The following is a 26,716-nucleotide window of genomic DNA, read 5'->3' as shown; positions in this document are numbered from 1 at the left end:
CTGGAAAGAGCATCAACAACTTTATTTTCCCTCATTTTTTTATATTTGATGTCATAATCAAATCCTAGCAGCTTCATCAACCATTTTTGTTGTAGAGCAGTAGTCATTCTTTACTCCAAGAAGTACTTTATGCTCTGTTGATCAGTATGGATTGTGAAGTGGTTGCACATCAAGTAGTTTCTCCATTTAGTGTCTGCCATTACAATGGCCAACAGTTCCTTTTCATAAGTGGACAAGCTTAATGATCTGAGACTGAGTGGTTTATTGAAATAGGCTATGGGTTTGCCTTCTTGCATGAGCACTGCCCCTACACCTCTTGCACAAGCATCAGTTTCCAAGATAAAATACTTTGAGAAATCAGGTAAAGCCAATACAAGAGTGCTGCTCATTGCTTTTTTCAATTCAGCAAATGCTTTGTCAGCTGAGCTAGACCAAACAAAAGCATTCTTCTTGAGTAAGTCAATTAATGGTTTGCAAATAACTCCATATCCTTTCATAAACTTCCTGTAATATCCAGTTAAGCCTAGAAATCCCCTTAACTCTTTTAATGACTTTGGAGTTGGCCAGGATATCATGCTAACAATCTTAGATGGATCTGCTGACATTCCCTCTGATGTGATGAGATGTCCCAAATATTCTAGCTCACTTTGTGCAAAGCAGCACTTTGATTTCTTGGCAAATATATCATGTTGTCTTAAAAAGTACAAGACTAATCTCAAGTGCTCTTCATGTTTTTCAGGTGATTTATTGTAGATCAGGATATTATCAAACAATACTAGCACAAATTTTCTAAGGAAGGGCTTAAAAATCTCATTCATCAAGGCTTGGAAAGTGGCTGGAGCATTGGTAATCCCAAAGGGTATTACCTTGAATTCATAATGCCCTTCATGTGTCCTGAATGTTGTTTTATGTATGTCAGGACCAAACATTCTTATCTGATGGTACCCAAATCTCAAGTCCAGCTTAGTGAACACTACTGACCCATATAACTCATCAAGAAGCTCATCTATCACTGGAATTGGAAATTTTATCTTTGATTGTTATCTCATTGATCTTTCTGTAATCCACACAGAACCTCCAGGAGTTGTCCTTCTTTTTAACTAGCAAAATTGGAGAGGAAAAGGGACTATGACTTGCCTGTATGATACCAACACTCTTCATTTATTTAACCAGAGTTTCAACTACTGACTTTTGCACATAAGGGCATCTTTAGGGTCTCTAGTTTGGGGGTACTGAGTTAGGCATTAGTGGGATGGTGTGGTCAAGGGACCTTTGAGGTGGTAGGTTTTTTGGTTCTTGAAAAACATCTGAGAATTCCTCCATAATGTTTTGGATGGGAGTAGATGGTGGAGTGGGGGTTAGAGATGTAGATGAAGATATAGAGAATAACTGACCAAAAATGCCGTATGTGTTCTTCTTAAAGAATTTCTTCATTGCAATTGTGCTAATCATCTTCAGGGTAGGACCTTCCCTAGCTCCAGTTACGGTGACCTTCTTCCCTTGATGTGTAAAGCTGATACATAGTTTCTCAAAGTTGAAGGTTACATCCCCCAGCTTCCTGAGCCAATCAGCTCCCAATACCATATCACATCCTCCAAGTGGTAGCAATCTCAGTTCCCCAGAGAATTTGGTCCCTTGCATAGACCATTGGAGCTGATTACATACGCCTGAACTGATGGTTTTATCCCCATTTGCCACTGTTACTAAGAGTTGAGCAGTGGGTTCAACCTTGCATTCAAGCTGTTGGGCCAATTTTGTGTCAATGAAACTATGTGTGTTACCATTATCAACCAAGACAGAGATGAACTTCTTTTTAAGAAAACCAGGTATCCTGATTGTTTCACTACTAAAACTTCCAGTTAAGGCATGTAGTGAAATCTCCATGTCTGATTCAACTGGTGAACCTTCAGCCTTATCTTCCTCCTCATGTTGTTCTACTTCTGGTTCATCATCACTATCAACTTCTTCAGCTAGTAACATGAACAACTGCTTACATTTATGTCCTGGCAAATATTGTTCATCGCAATTGAAACACAGACCCTTCTTCCTTCTGTCATGTACTTGCTCATAAGACAATCTCTTGATGGGGAGATAATTAGGTTTTGAATTGTTGTTTCTTGATGGAAGGGGTGGTTTAGTGAATGAAGGTTTTGCTGTGACTATGGGGTTGTGTTTAGAACTTGATGTAAAGTGAGTGGTGGTGGGTTGAAGCTTAAAAGTAGGTTTGCTTCTCTTTTGTTGGCCATCAATAGAGAGCTCTTGCAATTTAGCTAGGTGGAAAGCTTCTGATAATGTTGTAGGTTTAAACATCTGGATGGTGTTTTTGATTTCTTCCTTTAAGCCACTTAAAAAACTCAAAACAAAATATGCTTCTGTAAGTGTGGGTTCTCACTAAGCATGACAGCCTTTAATGCTTCAAACTTTTCATAATATTCTTCCACATAGGCAATTTGTATCGATTTATTAAACATGCCTACCTAATTATCATTTGCTAAATCTTCAAAACGAGCACAAATAGCTAAAGAAAATTGAGACCAAGAGATGTATCCTTTACCTATCTGGTAGTCCCAAAACCATGAATGGGTTTTACCCTCTAGATAAAGAGAAGCAGTGTCTACCTTCTCTGATTCTTAAACATCCTTTATTGAGAAGAACCTTTCACACTTTCTGATCCAACCTCTTGGGTTGTCTCCGTCAAACCTTGGAAAGTCCAGCTTTGGGGGTATGTGGGAATCATTTTTGTACTGTATTCTGTGACGTCTGTGTGATTCACCATTATGTGATTCACGCTCTTGTGCTTCAGACTCCATCTCTCTCTCCTTATCCTTGTCTTTTCTCAATAATTGCAGAAGCGCAGATTGTATGGTGGTGTTTTGTTGAGAAATATCTTTAATACTGCTCATCATCTCTTCTGTCCTCTTAATGGATGTTGTACGTTCTTCAGCCTCCTTGGAAGCAATAAATGAAAGTGACGAGACTTCCTCTACCATCTTGGTGAATAAAGCTTTCATTTCTTTTGAATGATTACCAAAACTCTTCTCAACATCTCGAAAATTGGGTCTTGTCGTGGTGGATCAAACCAGCTCTGATACCAATTGTTATGTTAATAGCAACTGGTAAGAACCCTAACAGGACTAGAAGAACAAATCTACTATAATAACCGCCTCTCTTATCTTTTCATTTCATAAACAACAAGGAGATACAATGACCAAATAAATAACCCTCACAAAACCCTAAACGAGATCCGGATACATCACAACCGTCCGCTGCTAACACTAATTACTACTTAATTAAACGTCTACTACAATAATTAATAACTAGATTAACCACTAATTAAACTGTACGGAACACTTATACTATTCGCACCCACTTTTATCGATTGAGGCACCCAACTGTATTGTCGTGCTATGACAGGAGGACACCTTGATTTGATTTCCTAGTACTTTGACTTAGGTCAACGGTACATGACCAATCCAATCCATCCTATCACTTTAACTGAGGTCAACGGTACATTACCAATCCAATCCCATGGTTAGCAAAATCTATTCCCCTTAGAGCTAGCACTATGGAGGGGTTCATCCCCTCCCTATCCCTCAATTTCCCTCAAAAAACCAAAATTCCAACCTCTATGGTTTCCCAAATCCCTACATGAGTAGGGATATTAACTCTCTTCCCTACATGGAGGATCACCTCTGATCCCGCCTATAGGGAAGGGAAATCACACGGCTACTCAGTAGCTGTGTGAAATTATGTTTTACGGATACTGAATAGCCGTATTACCGTTGATACGGCTACTCAGTAGCCGTAGCTCTTTACACGGCTACTCAGTATCCGTTTCAGAAATAATATTTGCTTGACCTTTTTCGTTTACACCTCTGTCACACCCGATCCTAACCATCCATCATTAATAACGACTCTATCTTCTCCACCGTCGGATCCCAACGGTCATTTTTTCAAAATCTTCTATAAATACCACTCTAATTCTCTACTCAAACCACACCAAATCAATTTCTTCTTCTTACATCAATTGATTTCTTCACTAAAATCTCTCCATTTTTTTTTTGTTTAAGTAATACATTTAAATTTTGTTTTGCTCAACAATGTCGGAGAATCAGCCGCAAAAAAGGAAGCAGAGAACGAGATGAGTTAATATTTTTTTCACAAGTAGAATATATAACAAATAATGGACATACGATACTCACAGTTGTACCCAGATTGACATTATAATTGGGTTATGGATACTCCCCCAAATACTCCATTCCAATAGGATTATAGGAATATGAACCGCTTCAAAATTAGGGCTGCATACTCGACCTGTAAGATTTTTTGTTGGATATGGGAAGAGATGACGATCGACGGGCACCAAAGCTTCAGTGTATCTGCTTTTTCGTTGCGGTGCTGGTTTGCGTACATAAGCATCATTATCCTGCGTACCATATAAATTCTTGTTTTATTCATGTACAATTGCACCTGAGTACTTACCAACTGACTTCTCCTTCCACCACAACTTATACTCATGATCGGGTACTTCAACATGATCCAAGGAATTAAGTTCATTGTTGGTGTACAAATAGTCATTGTTGATTTGTACTATTAAATCAGGAGGTTGCACAGTATTACTGTCATACCAAGAATTTGTTTGAGACACCGTTCGCCCAGGTACAAGACATTGTGACCAAATGGATCGTAAAAGACCCTCCGTGTTACAGACATTTGTTTAGCCTCTTCCACCTCGGGCTTAGTCTTCCATTCACTATCCTCCCATCGCGACCATACTACACAATCAAATGGAAAGTTATCAATCTGGTAACGCCCCTGAATCACTGAATGGGTTCCTGTATCATTCTGTCCGCCTCTTTTACTTTCTCTTTGGTATCCATCATATAACCTACCCGCTGGCCACAGATCCATATTTTCATTCTCCGCCTTTGTATAGGGAAATAGACATCGCAAAATTTTCCCAAAACCAAGGATGCAATAATATTAGTTATTATTAACAACTAATTATTTGCATTATACAATCACAAATAAAACATAAGTAAGGAAAGTAAGATTACAAGTGGGTATGAATTTTTACCATCAATGGATACGAAAAGAACTGCAAGTCAGGCTTGTTGCACGTTACTCCAGTACTCAAGCCCCATAACATACTACCGTACAAAGCCGAACCCCAATCATAATGCCTCAGCACATCTAAATCCATCATTATACTAAGCCATTTAATCTCAATAACATTGTTCTTGTTTGGGAAAAGGATATTCCCAAAACACCAAATCAGAAACCATCTTGCAATTTGCTCTTGTTCAAGAACAATGTTATCTAAGCCGAGTCTATGGTCAAGAAACGTTTTAATCAAACTCTTCTTGATCGCCTTGCCTCTATCCAGAATTTTAACTCTCAACTCGATAATGTTTTCTTGTCTAACTTCTTATATTCCATGAAACACCATTGCTTCATCTCCTTTCTTTCTTCTTGTTGTACAGTGTGCGTTAATATATGGGAGCAAACAATCTATGGTTTTGGGAGCAATCTGATTCAGTCGGTCCATACTAATTTCTTCCAATGTTATGCTATTTCCTCGCCCAATTGGAATTCCGGTAATTTGAGTGAAGTCTAATGGGGTAAACCCAATTTCAAAACTAGGGAAGTGAAATGTATTGGTTGTATGCCACCACCTTTCAAATATACCAGTAGTTATGCAGTTGTCTTGTAATTTCGGATAATTATCTTGAAGATTGAACTAAACATACAGTCTTCTACAAGTTGTCTAGCATGTGGAAATTTACAAACGGCGATATACTTTTCATGAAGTAGGCTTACACTACTTCGATGTTTAAGAGCTAACTGCTTCTCATCTGTCGAGATTGGGATTTTCAGTTTATGATCACTATGTTGTTTAGAAGAAACCGGAATTCTTTCATTCATGAGTCGTGGAAAATCAGCGGAGTACATCTACAACACAGATGGACACAAAATCATCACAAAAAAATCCATTTTATTCTAAAATTCTACAATGCATATGCATATATATTGTACAAAATAATGTATCAAACAAGAACAAAATAATAATTCAATCATAAATTATCCATCCAAATACAATCTCTCCGCCAACAATGCCTTAGATATAATACCTATTCATTTAATCATCCATCAATCAAAAATTATGAATAATAATACCATATCTATATCAACAATCATTCATAAACAACAACCACTTTGATTCAATCAATAATATATATAAATTCAATCAACAATGTGTCAAACGATCAAACAACATACAAGGAAGCTTTTTAATGAACCTAACATCTCCAATTTAATCATAATCAGACTGAAATTAAATTTAAACCCTAAAATTTAAAACACTCACCTTGAACGATTTAGTTGATGAAACACGAAATTGAAATAGGCAAATGCTTCACCGTATACTAAGGAACAAACCCATTGAATCTTAACTCTTGAATCGCACCAGAGGGTCTTCAAATCAAATTATGGTGTGGAAAGGAGAAAAATAGAGAAGAAGAAAAAGAAGGAAGAAGAAAAACTGGGAGCCCGAGCGCACTTCTGATGACTAACACCTACAACACGGCTACTCAGTAACCGTATCATGTAGGGAAGGGATGCTACGCCACCATAGCAAGGTTGGCTTCCTTGTGCCATCCCTTCCCTACATACGAGGGATAGGGAAGGATATCCTCCACCACAGTGCTAGCTCTTATAACAACCATCGTCATAATTTCCCTGTATGGACTATGGCGTTGGACCTGGTGACGGTGAGAGTTGATATTCATTTTACACACAACCGAAAACCCTTGATAGGAATTCTGCCTCTCTCTCTCACGTCTCAACTAATTGGGTACCAGTGAACACTCAATTATAGCTGAATCGTCTCTTGGTCCTTTGTTTCGATCTCATTGGGTAAAAGTTACTGACCTTCTTCACAGATTTTACCAATTTTTGTCTACTCCTAAAAAAGAAACCCAATTTCCTTTCGATAAATTAAAGTTTCTTAGATCTGAATAAGCAAGCATGAGGGGGCTAAATTTAAATGAAATGGAGAGTTTCAGTGCAAAAGATGTATCAACGATCGGTGGTATAGCAACTGTTTCTCTTCTTCACTCCTTCATTCCGACTCATTGGTTGCCTTTCTCCATTGTTGGTCGTGCTCAGAAATGGACTCTTTCCAGGACTCTTATCGTTAGTAAGTTTTCATCCACCGTGTATATTATTAAGTCCTAAATCTTGAGAAGCAAATATTAAAGAAATTGTAACTCTACCGCTGCGTTCCGTGTTTGTTGGTATTTTTGACAGGAATTTATAGAGAATTAGAAGCAAAAGCGAGTACTGCATTGTTTAAGATGCTATAGTTGTTTGGATTTGAATGCATTGTAGTTTTCTAGGTTACCCAAATTGGTATTAACTCCTTTTGTATTGCCATATTGCTAGTTGCCACAGTTTCTTTTTCTGATGTTTGTGTAATTATTATAAGCATCATTAGACAGTGTAGTTCATGGTAGAAGGTGTCGTTTAAGCTCGGATGGTTAATTCTTTCAGATTTTTCTTCATGCAGTCATCTTAAACAGTGCTGGCATAAACTAGCAAGTGAATTGAGTTTTTTCTAGTAACTTTTCTCATACCTCTTAGGGTTGGTTTTTTCGAATTCAATGCGTATTCAGAAGTAACATTAACATAATTGAAAGTTGATGGATGAGTACTGAGAAGCTAATTTTCATCCTAACGTGAGCATATAAGATGAAAACATGGCTATGCCACACCATGATCTGTCTTCCCTATCATTAGCTTAGACATACCACACCACCATCTTCGGATCCTTATAGAAACTAGGGTTCTATTTGTTACACAAAGATAAAACTAGGATTCTATTTATTACACAAAGATAAAGATTTAAGAAGTTGGAACATGCTCTTAAAAGTTAACTTGCATTGTGGTTATCTTGTTTGTCACATCTTGTTTAGCGATATCCTTTTAGCATGTTAAATTAAAAACCATGATTATCTCGATGGACAAATTCGCTAGATCGCAAATGCATCATTTTTCCTATGGGAATATGATAAAAACAAGAGCCGCTTTTTGTACTCAATGATGTTTGCGGTGTCTATGATTTTCATATAAAGTAACCCAAGGGTTATGACTATTTTTTTAAATTTTATTTGCAAGTCAAAACTACAAGATATCTAGTCTGTAGACGGAAAAAAGGGTGCAGGAATTCTTCTTGGTCTAAAAGGGCCACTCCATATTCCACTCCTAGTTTTTTCTTCTTGCTCTGGAGTCTTGAGGCTACTTCTTACACTTTACATTTCCTTTTTCAAAAACTTCTGCGGCTTGGCATTCAGAATCAGTGACTGTCAAATTTCTCAATTTGTTACTGTTCATGGATGTTGCAAGTTGGAACTTAATATTTTAGACAATATACCTAGTGATTTTGCTAAAAAAATATTGCTATTTGCTTAGAAATACTGATTTTTGTCTTTTATTCTTTCCTTTTGCAGCTGCATTTGGAGCAGTTTTGCATGTTCTTTCAACTTCACTTCTTGGTATAACAGCGATAACTATGGCGAATACCATTGCGAGTGAAGACACAGTGCATAAACTTGCTTCTCTTTTGCTTGTTATTCTTGGGGGTAGTTACATTTTGCTGTATTTACGTGGAAAGGGTGGACACTGTCACGCACACAATCCTCCCATGGAGAAAATGGCTGTAGCTGGTCTTGTCCTTGTTCCTGCATTGTCACCCTGTGCAACCACACTTCCAGTATTTCTCGCAGTTGGAAACTCATCCTCCATGATGGTACTCGCCATCATCGTGCTGCTATTTAGGTAATTCTACTCAATTATCTCATATTTCTAACATAGGTTTACATGCTCTGTAAGGAATGAAATTATTTCATCCACCACTAGAACTTGGAGAATTCGCTGGTCGAGACCACTTGACTATAAAACCTTTGCGGAGACACTGGCTGTTATGAAGGAGTACCATGCCTCTAGGTTTAGAGATCAGTAAGCCCGAATTTAGGATTTTCAATATTTCATTATTTTACATAATAGTTTGGTAATTAAAGTTCTGATTGCAGAACTAACTGCTCAAAAGTGTTTTTTCGTGAGTTGGATAGGACTCACATGCCTACATATTGAATGTTGTCTGTTTCCCATTTCTATATATTCATCTGAAGAGGTTATTGCTCATTACTTTAGCATACCACTTGTTTGTCTGGGAACATCTGGAGATGATCCAAGAGCTTTTGGGTGATGTTCTCCTTGCTTGGTTGATTGTTCAAAAATTAGCTTTTTGCAACAGTTATAACCCCCTCAGCATCAATGAAGCCATCTTTTTATGGCTGTTGATTTATAATGAAATTTTGATGGTGTTAAGAGCTATGACATACACTGATCTTCAGTGAGGATGTTTGTAGATCACTATATTCTAAATTGGGGCCTAGGGAGTAAGATTATCTCTACTTAAAAACCTGCAGCATGGAGTCATGCTGTAACCCCAACTGTAAGTGTTTATATGATTGTGTTCTTTAATTGTATCATGTAAATGTGCAGCACTATAACCGTGATGACCTCGCTGGTAGCTTTGTCATTCTATGGCGCTAGTCAGCTAAAGTTTCACTGGGTAGAGCGTTACGACAAGCTTCTTGTAGGGTCTGTACTCTGTTTAGTTGGAATTCTGACACTCTTATTTCATGATCACGATCATGATGAGAATTCAATTGGAGAGCATCTGCACAGGAAACTCATTGGCATGTGAGGACGTGTCAGTTCTTTTCCCAAACTATTCCTCTCTTAATCAAATACATGGTGGAGCGTAAAATCAAGAAACATCAGCTGACGGGAAGATGGTATTTCTTGTATGGGTGAAATTGTGTTGCTTCACCAGAAATTGAATATGGTGCAATGTATTTTTTTTTACCAATAGGTGCTTTTGTGATTAATGTATTGCAACAGAAAGTATCTCGATGACGCAAATATATATATATATATATTGTAGTTAGTTTGAAAATGCTGGTGAGCTTGTAAGGAGCATGACACGTGTTAACTTAAGGTTGTATTTACAAGCCTTTTCCACCTAAGTTCTGCCTTTTCCAACCCCTCTTTATTGTGACATAAGTGTAGTTAGAAGCTGGCTTTTACAAGCAAAGGTCAGAAAAGCGTTTCCTTCTCCGACCACTTTTTCTTTCCAATATCTGTTACTATCTTAGGTGTTTTTCGAGCTTCTGCTGCTGATGGTGAACTAGGAAAAATGGGGATAACGGAGTCCCTTTGCAATTTCAGAAATTAATGGGTGGGATAAAATAAATAAATGAATCATAGATAAGAGTCTTCAACTTTTATACCGCCATCATCACTTTCATTGGCGCAGATGATATTTGTTGTACCAAAATCTTGCAACACCCAATACATATCTAAATCTACGCAATGCTTCTCTCAACATTTTCACTATCCGATAACTGAAACAAGATGGAAGATGAAGAAAGAGAGAAAAATGGATACAAGGAGAAGAAGAGAAACAGACTAATTATATAATACCCTCGACAATCTTATCAACAGACTTGGTGAAAATTTTGGCAGACCATAGATGAAGATACTAGAAATTTTCAGTTCATAATTTTACAATGCTGATGTATCTATCCTAGATTCGACACTGCATTAGCACCCTCTAAATTTGAGCAACTGGGTTCCAATGAAACTAACCACTGTGATTCTTTCCTCTTTGTCTTCTATATTGCAAATATCAAATACCAGATCCCATAAATGATTAAGCTGCAACTGTCTTCGGTTTAGCTCCTATTTTTTTCCAAGAAACACTGGGCATAATCTGTTTTCTGTCGACACGGTCCTTGTATTGGACAGCAAAATTGAGCAATGAATCGAGAAGAGAGTCAGAAAGGATGTGTGGTTTGAGCCCTAGCTCGACGAGCTTAGTATGCTTAGCATTGTAGTAATGTTCTTCAGCTTCCACACGAGGGTTCGGCACTGATAAGGTAGAAACATCCAACCCAATCTTCTCCCCTGCTTTTGTTACGAGAGCAGCAAGGTCGTTGACAGAGAACTGCTCAGTGAACTGGTTGAAAACCCTGAACTCACCTGGTTCCGCAGGGTTTGCTATCGCAAGTTCAACACACTGCACTGTGTCCCTTATATCAAGATAACCACGCGTCTGAATTGGAAGAGGAATTTTGAATTAATACAAATGAACAATGGTATTATTCATATTGTAAGAAAACAGAGAAAATGAATTGGTCAATTAACGCATAAACCAAGAAACATGCAGGAAGCACAGCAAGAATTATAACTTATTTTAAAAGAGAAACTTTCAACATATTCACAGATGACTAGTTAATGTAAGTAAGTAAACACAGACACCCAGGGAGAAGCCACCTACCCATTTTACATGGCTCGTAAGCAGAGCAAAAAATTATTATACTATGCTCATCATTTGGAAAAATAAAAAACAAAGACCAAAAGTACAAATGTCATGATTTTAGTGGCTGCTATCCTATTTTCCCAGAAGTTGAAAAGTAGGATGATATATTAGATGGCTCATTCATTATATGCAAAAATATTGAGGCGAAGGAAATCTTCCAAGGTGCTATCACTAGATGTTGAGTTCCAACATTTTTTTGACTGTTTAAGATGCGTAATATTGTCCAGGACATGTACCAAAAACGTGGGTTATTCTTAGAATCCCATTCTAAAACTACATAGTACGACAATGTGAAGATCAAAAAGGACTATCGATCCTATAATTGGGGTGATTTACTGTAAATTACCTGGCCTCCTTTTCCATACACGGTAAGCGGGTGACCGACAGCAGCCTGAACACAAAACCTATTCAATGCTGTTCCAAATACTGCGTCATAATCTAATCTGTTGCAGAGAACTTCATGCATCTCAGTTTCATCAGTCCTCACCCCATAAACAACACCCTGGTTCAAATCAGTTGCTCTGATCCCCCAGGCTTTACAAGTAAATGCTATATTATTTGAATCATGGACCTTACTTAAGTGGTAGAATGAGCTTCCTTGCTTAGGATAAGGCAAAGTATCTGCTCTTCCGTTGTGCGTAATAGTTATGTATCCTTCCTCGATATCAATGTTAGGAGTTCCATACTCCCCCATAGTTCCAAGCTTCACCAAATGACAGTCCTCTCTAAATTCCTTGATAGCAAACAGAACATTGAGGGTTCCAATCACATTGTTATGCTGAGTGAACACGGCTCTAGAACGATCAATCATGGAGTATGGGGCAGATCGTTGTTCACCAAAGTGAACAACAGTATCAGGCTCAAATGATTTGAAGGTCTCAGTTAGGAATTCAAAATCACATATGTCGCCAATGTACAGCTCAATATCTTTACCCGTGAGAGACTTCCAACAACGGATGCGGTCATGAATGGATGCAATGGGGGTAAGGGAGGCAAGGCCAAGTTGATGGTCAAAAAGGCGACGGACAAGGTTGTCAACAATTGCGACTTCGTAATCCATTTTGGACAGATGGAGGGCAGTAGCCCAGCCACAATAACCATCACCACCAATAATCATCACCCTCTTTCGCTTCGAGGAATCTTTGGAGGTAAGGTGGGAGCCGTTGCTTGGTTGTGTATTGGCTTCTTGGCTTACAGGGAGTGCTGCTGTAATAATATTGTTACTACGCCTGGTAGATCTTCCTCTCGGTGGGATTTCTCTATGTGATATGAGTTTTTTTATTGGAGATTGAGAAATTCTAAGTGTAAGAGAAGTAGGATAGATTACTGAACATCGAGTTGATGGTTTAGAGCAAGACGTGGCACCACTTGAAAGCTTTGAATAGAAACACGTTGAAAGCAAATGTGCCATATTGCCGCTCACTAATCTGACCTCTGAACTGATACCAACTTTATTTCAAGATGTAAACACCTGTAAAAAAATTATAAGATTCGTCTGATTCAGATGCAGATTCTACACATCGTAGAAGCACAATAAGATAATACAATCTACAGTATTGCTTCAGATTATAATAGGGCATCCAATGACATTCTGTTCTCCTGAAAAAGTATTCAGAACCTAATTCAATATAGCACCTCTGACAATGAAATAGCCCATCGTATAAACAAAAAGTATGGCCATTTCAATGCAAGTAAAGAGAGATGCTTAAACTCATTTTGAACAGACCCTACCAAAAGAATCAACAAAAATTGACACTACGGATTATATAAAAGAAGAAGGAAAAAAAAAGTAGAGATTCATAAAAAGAAAAGAAACCCCAAAGACTTATTTCTTTGTGTATAATTAAGTAGCTGATTCGACAAGAGAGTTACCGAGAGCATAACAAATGACTTACAAAGTGAAAGATGAGATAACCCAAATTATGTCGTGTTCAGTTGCAACTATTATTATTTGAACTTCTTCAACTACAACACTTCTCACAGAAGTTCAATCTGAAACCTAATTAACCATACCATATTGCTTCACTTTGTAAACTAAAAGCACTTACACACAAATTACCTAATTCTAAACCCTAATTATCTAGATACGGACTAAAATAAGCTCACAGTCAGCTTTACTAAGCAAATAAAACAGTATACAGAAATTAGCATTACTGTCCTCACATTATTAGATTCGATAATTTAACCAAACAACTCAAATTTGCCGCAATCTGAAACAACTCACCAAGAGGAAAAGGACTACAAGAAAGGATGTCAAACAGAAACCCCATTTTGTTTCACTAGAGAACTAAGAAATTCAACCAGTAGTCGTAATAATCTATATAAACAAAAGATTTTAGGTTATAGAAACTGGTTACAGAGATAGAGAATGAGTAAGTATACCTATGTTTGTTCGCTTGAAAATGGAAATTCTGGTTAGGAAGAAAAGTTATAATATTATCTAAATGCAACAGCAGAATACGGACTTAGAGAAGGAACCTTGAAGAGAACAATGGAGGATATTCTCCTTCAGCTCCCAATAATAGTTGATATTTTAAATTTACAGATAACAACAATTGTCCTTTTACTTGTCTGTAACACGTCACGGGAGAGTCGGAGACCAATAACCGGGGGGGCCTCGACATTTTTTTTTTCTTTTTGGCGGTGGTGCTGCTGCTGCTAGGAACAACGATATATAGAATTGGTGCAAACCCATTTCAAGAGGTTTAGACTTTAGACTATATAGCAGAAGCATTGGTGCATTGGTGCTGCTCGTAGCTTTACACTGGATCAAAGAAATGCAGTTTCATAAAGTCATTATAGAAGGGGATAATAGGTTAGTTATTAGCTGTTGTAATGGTCGTGTTGAAGGTTTCAAGTGGAAAGATCAGAATATTATTCTAGAGTGCCAATTTTTTTTTCAAAAATTAGAGTCGTGTCAAGTTACTTTTCAAAAAAGGTCTTGTAACAATGCGGCAGATAAACTAGCAAAGCTAGCCAGGACAAGCATCAGGTGTCGGATTTGGCTAGAAGGACCTCCAATTGTAATTGTTAGTATCTTAGCTGCTAAAAGCAAGTAAGATACTAGCAAATGTAATTGCTAAAAGAACAACCTCCAGACGGATTGAGTTTACCCGCCTGCGAGTAGTGTTAATCCTCCGACGGTTGAACATCAAACGCCAACGACTACATCTGAACGACCAGAAATTTTCATCATCCAACGGCTAGAAATTTTAAACCCTATAAATGCTCTTCATTTCAACTCCAAGTTCACATATTCTACACCTATATACCTCTAGTTTGCTTAGGATTTCTTTTGTTTCTGTAAGTCAGTTTGTACTGTGTTGGTTCTTTTTCAATGAAAATTCCATTCTTTGCTCAAAAAAAAAAAAAAGAAAAAAAAACTTTAGACCAAGGGCCATGGAACGAAAGTCCCCATTCAAAATGAAATAGTATGAGCAAATTGAGCAATTTTTTTTGGCACCAAATTGAATTTGGTGCCAAGGCAAAGTTTTTTTTTTTTCCTTTCAAAGTTTACTGAACACTAAGCAGAGACTAAGATCTTGTTTGTTTGCAGCTGACTCGGCGTCTGGATCTGAGTCAACCTCTGACTCGGGCCGAGTCAGCAGTCAGACCGTTTGTTTTGCATTTTGAGTCAGATCTGACTCGACTTATGACTCAGACATAACCCCTGACTCGGACCCATTTGAGTCAGGTAAGAAAATACCCCTGACTCACGGGACCAAACCACTGACTCACGTTTTTTGAGTCAGATGAGTCAGATCTGACTCAAAACAAACATATTGAGTCAGATCCAGATGAGTCAGGTGATTTCACTCAGATCCAGATGACTCAGATCCAGACGACTCAGATGAGTCAGGAGTAAACAAACATAGTGTAAGAAGCACATCTTCAGCTGGTTGGATGGGACGACGTATCTTTGGAGCTTTACCTAGAAGTAAAAAAATGAATGAAAAAGTGGGGAGGCAATCACCTAAAAACAATCGCCTTCCAAGGCATTTATTTAGAAAGAATTTGGTCTATCCTTAAAATATTTATTCACAGTCTTTCTACAAAGTGGGAAATACACTCCAATACGCAATAGTTATTATGTTGCCTATAGTCTTAATTTTACTTACCATTTTTTTCACAATTTCTTGAAGAAGTAAACCTTCTTATCTTCATGTTGGACCGAATGGCCAATCGGCCTAACGGTAAATAATCATGGTTTTGACGGACAAAACCCGCTAATAATGTCAAGCACCATAGGGTAAAATATCACAAATAATTGTTGACACTTCTTTGCACACACCACTTGCATTATTTTTGCTAGTATATTATATACATAATACTTGCGTTATATTTCCAAATTCAAATGGCATAAGCATTCAGTTATGTAAGTGGTATTATACAAATACAATTTGGGTGGTCATGATTTAGTCATGAGATGCTGCCAGGTTAGTTGCATGGGACTTAACTTGGATCAAGTGAACGAGGGAAAGACTTGGTATTAGTTTCCAACGGGTAAAATCCCATTCCCTATAACGTTGGTTCAGTGGTGGATCGGTCGGAAGTTGTTTTGGGTTTTACCAATTCTTCAGGGAATGATAGAAATAACAGGAGTGGGTTGGGAACGTGTGAAGTTTCCTTCACTATAAAACCACACTCCTGAAAAACCAAAAACTATTCATACTTTGTAGAGAACCGGCTTATCCACTATCAATAATATTCTCTTATTATCTTTCAAGATCTCTTTGTTTTCTTTTACTGTCTGTTCTTATTTCTCTCTTAATCAATATTGGTCGATTCTAATACTTCATTCCTTCTTTAATTTCTTTTCGAGTTAAAATTTCACTTCGAGTTTAGTTTTAGATTTTTTTAGCATATTTTAGTCTTGAATAAATTTGAATACTTTTTGGTGAATTTTTAGTGGTACGAGAAGACACGTCTTTAAGGGCAGTAAAAAACTTGGAGTTGGATTTTGGAAAATATCATGTCCCTTTTCCAATTTTTTCGTATCTCACTCAAAATTATTTTGAAAAATAACACAAAAAGGTCTTTATAGGAGGGGAAAAAAGGGTCCTAACACATCTAACCTTTCATTTAATGACATCATCCAATTTTAATGGGGCGCACCGAGTAAAAATAACACTTTTATTTATAAACCGGTAAAAGTCTATATTTAAATATTGTTGAATTTTTTACTTAGTTTGCGTTTTCATATACCGCAACACTTAGGCATATAATTTATAATCTAAATAAAACCAATTGGTATAATTAATCCTTAAATGATAATATTTGTGTGCAATTTTTATGGATTACGAAAATTATGCGTCACTAATTCATAGTCTTGCAACATTACTAATAGAGATATTGATTTATTAAGTACCAAAAACCAAATAACACAGAACGCCACTAAGTCACTAACTCATGGATTGATACATTTCTTAACAAATTGGTTTCCTTATTAGCAGCCTTGTAGTCTTAAGGCTGATTTAAGTCTCGAGTCCAATCTCTTTTTAGACCATAGATAACTTCCTAATAAGCTTGGAAGTTGTATTTCAAATAACAATAAAAAGTAAGTGCAATAAGTGTGTTTTCTCAAGACTCTTTGTGTACATAAATGAGTTAAAACCTAAAAGAAGTGATGTGTACAGGTTTATTTCTTCGTCGGTCTCCACTGCTACAGATGTCATCTAGTATGAAAAAGTGGGGGTACAATAACTACACCCAATATTTCGTTGAGCAATTTGTATGGACAAACTCCAATATGTTTTTTAGAGAATCAACTAGACAGTCAGACTCAATCTAGATAAAAAGTATATCAAAGAGTTTATATCTCAATCTCTCGATTTGATATATACTCAAGCAAATAGAAATTTGCGAGTCTTTATCAAATACTAGAGAGATAACTTGGATGGTACCAAAGACCAATATCCAAGTGTCAATCAATTTAAATCAACAACCAAAAGGTCGGATATTCTAATTGATTGAACAACACACAACCTGTGATATCAATTATATAACAAAATATAATGCGGAAAAGAAATAACACAGACACCAGAATTTTGTTAACGAGGAAACCGCAAATGCAGAAAAACCCCGAGACGTAGTCCAGATTGAACACACACTGTATTAAGCCGCTACAGACACTAGCCTACTCCAAACTAACTTCGGTTTGGATTGTAGTTGAACCCCAATCAATCTCACACAGATCCAAGGTACAGTTATGCTCCTACGTCTCTGATCCCAGCAAGATGCTACGTACTTGATTCCCTTAGCTGATCTCACCCACAACTAAGAGTTGCTACGACCCAAAGTCGAAGACTTTAATAAACAAATTTGTATCACACAGAAAAGTCTACGGTAATAGATAAATCCGTCTCCCACGAATATACCTACGAGTTTTGTTCCGTCTTTTGATAAATCAAGGTGAACATGAACCAATTGATAAACCGAACTTATATTCCCGAAGAACAGCCTAGTATTATCAATCACCTCACAATAATCCTTATCGACGCAGCGAAAAAAGATATTGTGGAATCACAAACGATGAGACGAAGTGTTTGTGATTACTTTTTTATCTTGCATATCGGAGATATAAATCTCGAGCCAATTATTACAATTGTACTGGTAACGATAGAAGATGCAAGATCAGATCACACAACTACAAGAAAAGTAGTATCGGTCTGGCTTCACAATCCCAATGAAGTTTTTAAGCCGTTAACCTGGTTTTAGAAGAAGAAACCAAAGGTTAAAGGAGAATCGACTCTAGCTATGCAACTAGTATCACACATAAGGTGTGTGGATTAGGTTTCCCAGTTGCTAGAGTTCTCCTTTATATAGTCTTTCAAATCAGGGTTTGCAATCAATGTTAGCTTGGTAACAAAGCATTCAATATTCACCGTTAGATGAAACCTGATTAGATTCAAGCTAATATTTCTCAACGGTTGGATCGAAAACTTAGCTTGTTACACACAAATGAAATGTCCAATTTTGGGTTTATGTAGCCGTTCCCAAACATTAATATTTGTTGGTTCAACAATAGTTAACCAAATGGTCCACCATATTCTTCTTCACCATAACTAATTCAAATGACTCAAATGAACTAGTTAGAGAGTTGTTCAATTGCTTAGATCTTATGTAACTACACAAGACACAATCGAAGCAAAAACGGTTTTGATTCACTCGAATCGGTTCATGAACTTTATAGCCACGGTTTGCAAAAAGCATTCCTTAGTTTATATAAACATGAGTTCAAGAACAACCGATTTTAGATATAGACTGCTCAAGTTCGCGGAATGGGTTCGCGGACTTAAGCTCACGGAAGGAGTTCACAAACTCCAGCAGAAATTCTCGGGTCGAGAACTTTCGCCAGTTCGCGGACTTGGCTCACGCCACATTCCATTTCTCTTGATCAACAAAGTTCGCAGACTTTGGTTCAAGGAATAAGGACTTATACATATATGTGTTTCCACAACAATGCTTATATCCTACCAATGGTTATGTAATCTAAACTCTCATTTCAATCATTGAAACATTCTCAGAGGACATTATATAGCCGTTATTCACATACCATTTTTTCTTCAGAGCAATTTCCAAAGTGATTGAAACATAACATGACATTCGTCACTAGGTAAAGATGAATTTGGCTAAAGCAAAAGCTTACCAACACATATTTCGAGAAATAGATAGGCGAGTTACACTCAGCTCGAAATAGAAAATGTGTGTAATGAAAGTCTATATATCAAAACGACTTTTATCTCAAAAATAGGAGATAGAGTGGATAGACTTTTGAGTGACAGATAAGTTCAAGTCTCCACATACCTTTTAGTCGATGAAGATCCAATAGTTCCTTGAGTAGTCCTTTGTCTTGTATGATGATTGACATGGATTCTTGAGCTCAACTACACTTTCTATCCTAGTCCGAGACCTTTAGCTATATAGGCTAGAAATCAAGACTTATAGTTTTGATCACTAACATTGACAAACATGCTTGAGATAGCAACGCATGCGAGTTCGACCGAGCAATGCTCTAACAATCTCCCCCTTTGTCAATTTTAGTGATAAAACTATTAATACATATGGAATACAAAAAATAAATAAATTAACTTTTGTAGCTCCTATTCCACATGCCTAATCTTCAACATTACTCGAAATATTCGTCACGTCCAAATACTCCAATGATCCCAATGGTTGTAAGTTTAGTATCATCGTTGTTGAAAATCCGTAGCTATAACAACAAGAAAACAATAGTCCTCAATCATTGTTATACAGTGCCATAGTATCATTACACAACGTCAAAGTCCAATTGTATCACAACTTCAACAACAATACTATGGTGATATGTATCGCTCCCCCTTAGTCAATACTCCATCTCACATGGAAACCACTCCCCCTTACATAATGATCCGAAAACCATATGTATTTGTAGTGTGAACTACATATTAATTCTCCCCCTTTTTGTCAATAAAATTGGCAAAGGTACAAGAACGGGATCCTAATGAAATTTCCGAAAGAGACATTTTTTGACCAAAAGAAAGCAAAAGTATATCATCTTATTTAGATGCAATCATAAAGCCGAAGCTAAATGCTTTCATCAAGGAGTTTGTAAAGATACAAGATAACCCTTATAATATTCCACAGTCGCACTCCCCACAAAGATTTGGCAATTAAGCGCAAGTTCAAAAGAACTCTCCCCCATAAAATGTCATTCCCGAGAGAACACCAAGAGCGACCTTAATTTCGAAGGAAAAGAAGGATTTCTTTGGACATAACAAATCACATACAAGTATGAATTTGAATACAAAATATTCAATTAAACTAGCCGCAGAGAACCCATGATTAATTTAATCGACAAATGCTCAATATAAGTGAACTTATGGAGACTCAAAATATACAATTAGATTAATCACAAGAAAATCCATAATTAATCTAATCTAAATACACAATCAAACTAATCACAAAAGTAATCAATTTAATTGGTCGTGCTCGACATAAGAAAACTTACAGAGCAACAAATAAATAACCAAACAAGATGATTAATTTAGTTGAAAATGCTCGACATAAAGTACCTCACGGAACAACAACATAGCTAATCATAAGAATAATCAACTTGGTCGTTCAACGCTCAACATAAGACACTTTACGGAGCCTCACAGTAATACATAAAATATGGATCAGGAAAGATCAATTACTGCGGAATACACAAGGATCCATTTTATTTTCCATCACTGTTCACATAACGACATTCAATAGACATGATCCTTGAAAACAAAAGATTTTAACCTATCTTCCATCAATAATTGACATAATAGGCTTAACTTTTGTATTTGTCAAAAGTCCATTCATTATTTTATCAATACATGCATATCGACTTACGAAAGACTTTACTTTTGACAAGATATGGGACAATCGTAGTTCACGGACGCAAACACACATATCCCATAGAAAATTGCAATATATAAAACCATAAAGATTGATACTGCAAAAATCATCTTCCAAACAAGTTTAAAATTTAAACCAATAAATCTAAAAATATGAAGATGAAACCGTTGGACATAGCAATGTGTAATCACAATAATGGCTATTCCAAACTCTAGTAATCTTTCTCAAAAATAAGAATAAATTCTCATAAGAAGTTTCCTAGGAAACAAGACAAACTCGTAATGCACATAAAAGACGATTTGTCCTTATAGGGTAGAATCAATCTTTTTCGCATGGATTTACACCAATAATAGCTACCAAAGGCGTATAAAAAGATTTTCTTAATCAAAGAAGAACATACAAAGTCAATAACGACTATGCACCATAGTTCACAAAGGATGATTAACATTAACATTTGTTGGTTCAACAATAGTTAACCAAATGGTCCACCATATTCTTCTTCACCATAACTAGTTCAAATGACTCAAATGAACTAGTTAGAGAGTTGTTCAATTGCTTAGATCTTATGTAACTACACAAGACACAATCGAAGCAAAAACGGTTTGATTCACTCGAATCGGTTCATGAACTTTATAGCCACGGTTTGCAAAAAGCATTCCTTAGTTTATATAAACATGAGTTCAAGAACAACCGATTTTAGATATAACCTGCTCAAGTTCGCGGACTGGGTTCGTGGACTTAAGCTCACGGAAGGAGTTTACAAACTCCAGCAGAAATTCTCGGGTCGAGAACTTCCACCAGTTCGCGGAGCGAGTTCGCAGACTTGGCTCACGCCACATTCCGTTTCTCTTGATCAACAAAGTTTGCAAACTTTGGTTCAAGGAATAAGGACTTATACATATATGTGTTTCCACAACAATGCTTATATCCTACCAATGGTTATGTAATCTAAACTCTCATTTCAATCATTGAAACATTCTCAGAGGACGTTATATAGCCGTTATTCACATACCATTTTTCGTCAGAGCAATTTCCAAAGTGATTGAAACATAACATGACATTCGTCATTAGGTAAAGATGAATTTGGATTATCCAGCCCAATTCGATTGATTCCAGCGCACATACCAGGCTTGTTTAGTTGAATCACGTCTAGCCCAGCAAATTTCAGCGATTGAATCTCACTCAAACATCTTCGAAATCCAAACGAAAATTTGGTTGCTCACTGGTTATTTTTCCCGCCAAAAAAATATTCGAATTTTGAGAAGAAAGTGACCTCCCCCTATCCTGTGCTGGTCTCCCTTTAGCAGCTGCCTGGAAATGAATGCCTCTTAGTAATTAGGTCACCCCTTATCCAAAGTGAGAGTCCGTATAGTAATTTTCTCCCACGAGCACAAAAACCACTTTTTTAGCCAATTTCGCCGCTAAAGCTTATTTCTCCAAAATACCTAGAAGGACATAAAAAGCCATAATAAATATAAAATCGAGCACTAATAATATATACAATTAAGATTATATAAGACACAAAAATGTGCCTATCAAAAGACGATTCACCAAAATATTGAGGATTAACCAAGTAGAGGATTATCCAAAATATGGATTAAGGAATGCTGAGATCGGCCAACCATGGTGGCCAAGTGGACCGACCGTCCATGCTGGTGTACCATGTTAACGTTCGTACATTCCTGAGAATTTTGGTATTTTTGTTGGACATTTGAGCAGTATTTTGTATTTTCAGAAGAATTTGATATTGACTGAAACTCTTAATTTTGCTCGAATGAGAAAATAGGGTTTTTGCTTAACGTCCAATATTTTAGAATATTAAAATAACTATATTTTAATATTTATTGGTGAAAAAAACCTAGTGGTTGTGGAACCATTTGATTTGTAGGCTTTATGGTGAATTGAGCAATATTTAACAAAATATGGAGATCCGAGAGTTTGCTCGAATGAGGGAGTCATGAATTAAAGAACCACAGAATAATAATAATATTAATAAAACAACAAAAGAGACGGGAAAGTGGGGGACCGTCCACGGCCGTAGCATGGTCGGTCGGCCAGCGGACCCGGTCCCACGCTTCTTTCTTTTTTATTTTTGTTATTTATTTTCCTTTTTGCTTAGCTCTCCATATCCTCATTCGTCCATATTTTGGATGCTCGTTTGAGCATTATAACTAAGTATACCCGCACCATTTTCTCGGGGCTTACTCGGTGGTGGCCCATATGCCCGAAGATTGAATTCAGCTGAGAAAAGCTGTAAATTGAAGTAATGAAATATTGCGGTGTAAATATAATATTTTATAGGAATTCAATTGATGAATACTGCACTATAATTAATTAATTGATGGTTCTAAAATAGTAGGCAATCTGTATAAGAGCATTATATTTATTCGAGAATTGAGGTATGGGATGGTAGAAGCGTCATACTCGTTCCGAACATTTATTATGTATAGTCAGGGAACATTTGCTACATCCAGGAGACGTGATCGCTTTATTCTAGTGGTCAATCCATCTAAGAGCCATCCAATCATTCTCGATTCCATACAAAAGTGAGTATTGCAATTGCACAGTATATACTGAAATTGCTCAGTATAAATGATGAAATACACGAAATATTGAAAACTCAATTGAGAGACTTCAATAATTATGTATTCATGCATGCTCTGAAGAGGCTAATCACTCAGTCAGAGATCATCATGACATGAGCTTTCATGTATAAATCATAAAATACGAATTTCATATATCCGTCTGAAGCTAGGTCAGAAATATACAAAATTATGACTTTATAATTTTAGCCTTCGTCAAATATCCACCATCAACAGTTGTCAAACCGGCCCCTTGCTATATACAAAAAGCATAACTGACTGAAAAGGATGTGGACCATGTGATGTTGTTCCAACTATATTCTTAAAAAGAATATGGGTGTACATTCATGTTTAAGGTTGGAAAAATAAAAATAACCATACGATTGTAAACTATTAGTTTATAGCGGCTATGGAACTGCATTTTTTAAAGAAAATATTGACATTTAACACAATATGTTAACGAAAAAGTATCTGATGAGTTTGTTCAGACCAAGATATCCAATGAATGAGAGAAGCATAATTTCAATATCAATATGGATAACGAAGTAGATGATCGTAACAATAACGATGAAGAAAACTATGGTTAGCATGATGATTATAATGCTGATGAAAACAATCAGAAATATCACGAGAACCAAGAGGAGGAGGAGGGCGAATCAATTAAGAATTGCCGAGAAAATAAACAATACTTGAATAACTCGAAAAAGAGTGGTGCTCGTGGTTGGTTTTTTAAAATTTTAAAACCTAAGTACTAGTTTAATTATCATATGTTTCTATGAAGTTTTTAATCATTTAGGTATGGAATAACTTTATATTATTTTCAAAATTTTAATTGTAATTTAAAAAAAAAAAATTGCGTAAAAGATTCCCGACTTAACTTTTCCCCCTGGAAAAACGATTATGATGGCTGTGAAAACGATGTCGAAAACACTTAGATTAAAGTGTTATTTAAAATTTTAGAAGACGGGTATACCGTGTCTAAATAAAGCAGTTTTATCATATTTAGACATGGGTATCGCCGTATCGGTGACTCCCATTGGCACGCTACACAGGCATGACCCGTTTTAATGGCAGATAAAACGGCCGATTTTCAAACCTGGTTGAGAATCTTGAGATGATATAAAGCGAAAATGGTTCTTTCTTTTCATTTAGATCTCATTCAAAAGTTGATTTTCAGAAATTCAGTTCCCGCTTTTGATTTCCCGCCTCTTTTTTATATTTATCTATATTAAGTAATCCATCTATTGCTGGATCGATCTTGAGAGAGAGAGAGAGAGAGAGAGAGAGAGAGATGTTTGGAAGAGTGAGAGCCGCTGCTTCTAATTCACTGGACAGTTTGGAATTAGAGAGACCATTTCCTTCAAAGATTATCAAAGATGATTCTCTCTCTATCTACGGTACTACCCTCTCTACTCTTTTTCCGTTTTTTTTCCTTCGATAATATCGCAAGTATCTTAGATCTTTGATATTCATGTATGGTTTTCCCAAAATTTTGATTTTCTTTGGTTAGTAGTGAATTAGGAAAAAAATAAATGAGATTAGGGTTTATTCAATTTGTGCATCGGTGACTTAGTTCTTTGATTTATCAATGAATAATGGATGTGTGTTATTTCATTACATTAGACGATATTCGGATACAGAAGGACTAAGATTTAGTATAATTTTTGTTTGAGTTTTCTTAGTTCCAAGTAAAATTTTAAGAACTAGAGTACAATCAGGGACTTGAATTTGAGATGCTCTAGGTTGGAATTGAGACCTAAAATTTATCAGGTCAGTCAATTTACACAGGCGGAGTTCACCTTAAACTAAAGTGTGAACCTAGTTGTTCACTTCAAATGGAGCACCTAACAACGCATCTTCACAGACCAAGAACTACGAGATCACCCCAGAATGAAAGGGGTGACGGAGGGATCGTACCTTAGTACTAAGTTCATTGATTCAGGTAGCTGAGATCCTAGACGCAGGGGGCTCACTTGCCAATTAGCCCTTAAATGACTTTAATATTTGTTGAGAACTCTATTAATGCTTGGTTTTGGTCTGATTTGCTGTATCTTATAACATTTTAGTTTTAAATGCACATTGTAACAGGATTGATGGTCTAGTCCTTAGAACGTTGTTTATATTCTTAAGCTTTAGAAATGCCAAATTTGAAATAAAATTATCAGGATTCGGAATTGGCAAGAACTAGTTACATGCTTGGAAGTTGTAAGACCCTAGGTATGGATTGACACTTGATTTACTTCAGATCAGTCAATCGCCACCCAAAGCACGTTTGCATATAAGTGGAAGCAAGCCTAGTCAATAAGTTGAAATGTGATTTTGCATTATTCTAAGTGACTCAGTAATAAATATAGCAACCATAAAAACCAAAGATAAACTTTGAGAAATTTATTTTATTTTATGAATTTTTTTATTACATATAAGCTTTATTTATATTTCAATAACTACTCCAAAAGAATGTTGTGCTACCGTACATGAACTACTTGTATACTCCTGGTCCTAAAAATTTTCTATGTACAACACTTTTGTGTTGGGATTGAGATCGTAATGACATGGATCACTAGCTCAAACTGATAGAAAGAATTTCAGTCCTGTGTAGATTTTGTAGTTCTTAAAGCTGTCCGTCAGTAGAGATGCTTCATTTTGGTTGTACTTGCATTTGCTTATAATATTACTGTTAGTTGGACCCTATAACAGTGTAAACCATGCAAATAAACTTAAGCTTTAGAATGCCAAATTTACGGATTTGTACTCGTGTCCTTGCTAGCAGAGATCACTCTTCAAAAGCTTAGACTTGGTTCTCGAAGAGCTTTGATCCCATCAGCCTCTACAGACACTTTAAATGCATCTGCCACAGAAGCCATGAGGATAGACATTCCTCCTGCATCCTCGGCAGACACTTTAAACGCATCTGCCACAGAAGCCATGAGGATAGACATTCCTCCTGCATCCTCGGCAGACACTTTAAACGCATCTTCCACAGAATCTATGAAGATAGACGCTCCTCCTCCTTCAACAAGTACTCCTTCCAGTTCTGGTATTGGCGAATCCATCCACATCTGCGAAAAACAAATGGTGGATACTTCATGTACTTCTCTTTCAGAATCCAAATGTAAAAAAGGCCTTCGGACTCATCATGACTTTGGTGTAGTGAGTGGTAACCTTGAGTTTCAACCAGTTGGACAGAAGGTATGATGTTTTGTATTAACTATATTGTAATATTATTGTTGTAAGCTGCAATACATTGCTTATTGTAAAAGACGTGGGAGTTTGTAATGGTTTAATAAAAATTATTTTTGATTGCAAATGTCTTTCTAGCAAT

The 26,716-nt window shown here is 36.6% G+C and overlaps 3 protein-coding genes across 4 annotated transcripts; 2 read left to right on the top strand and 1 right to left on the bottom strand.

The window, feature by feature from the left end:
- The first annotated feature begins 6,718 nt into the window (after nucleotides 1–6,718).
- Nucleotides 6,719–10,062, top strand: LOC113307570. The gene is made up of 3 exons (XM_026556008.1): nucleotides 6,719–7,198; nucleotides 8,508–8,835; nucleotides 9,565–10,062. The coding sequence occupies exons 1-3, from the start codon at nucleotides 7,027–7,029 to the stop codon at nucleotides 9,767–9,769; spliced, it is 705 nt and encodes a 234-aa protein (XP_026411793.1). The 5' UTR covers nucleotides 6,719–7,026; the 3' UTR covers nucleotides 9,770–10,062.
- A 430-nt stretch (nucleotides 10,063–10,492) lies between these two features.
- On the bottom strand, nucleotides 10,493–13,985 carry LOC113310776 (UDP-sulfoquinovose synthase, chloroplastic-like). Of its 2 annotated transcripts, none has more exons than XM_026559558.1 (3): nucleotides 13,829–13,985; nucleotides 11,793–12,917; nucleotides 10,493–11,179 (listed from the first exon to the last, which is right to left on the bottom strand). In XM_026559558.1, exons 2-3 carry the CDS (start codon nucleotides 12,855–12,857, stop codon nucleotides 10,778–10,780), a joined length of 1,467 nt encoding a protein of 488 aa, XP_026415343.1. In that variant the 5' UTR covers nucleotides 12,858–12,917; nucleotides 13,829–13,985; the 3' UTR covers nucleotides 10,493–10,777. The 2 variants fall into 2 exon arrangements, with proteins under 2 accessions (XP_026415343.1, XP_026415344.1); XM_026559559.1 differs by lacking the exon at nucleotides 13,829–13,985 and adding an exon at nucleotides 13,671–13,806.
- Nucleotides 13,986–24,407: 10,422 nt separating this feature from the next.
- LOC113313489 lies at nucleotides 24,408–26,701 on the top strand. Its single transcript, XM_026562271.1, has 2 exons — nucleotides 24,408–24,791; nucleotides 26,165–26,701. Exons 1-2 carry the CDS (start codon nucleotides 24,686–24,688, stop codon nucleotides 26,587–26,589), a joined length of 531 nt encoding a protein of 176 aa, XP_026418056.1. The 5' UTR covers nucleotides 24,408–24,685; the 3' UTR covers nucleotides 26,590–26,701.
- The last annotated feature ends 15 nt before the right edge of the window (nucleotides 26,702–26,716 follow it).

This window comes from Papaver somniferum, chromosome 9 (genome assembly GCF_003573695.1).
Source record: "Papaver somniferum cultivar HN1 chromosome 9, ASM357369v1, whole genome shotgun sequence".
Classification (NCBI taxonomy): domain Eukaryota; kingdom Viridiplantae; phylum Streptophyta; class Magnoliopsida; order Ranunculales; family Papaveraceae; genus Papaver; species Papaver somniferum.
This window is presented reverse-complemented; position numbering and strand designations above follow the sequence as displayed.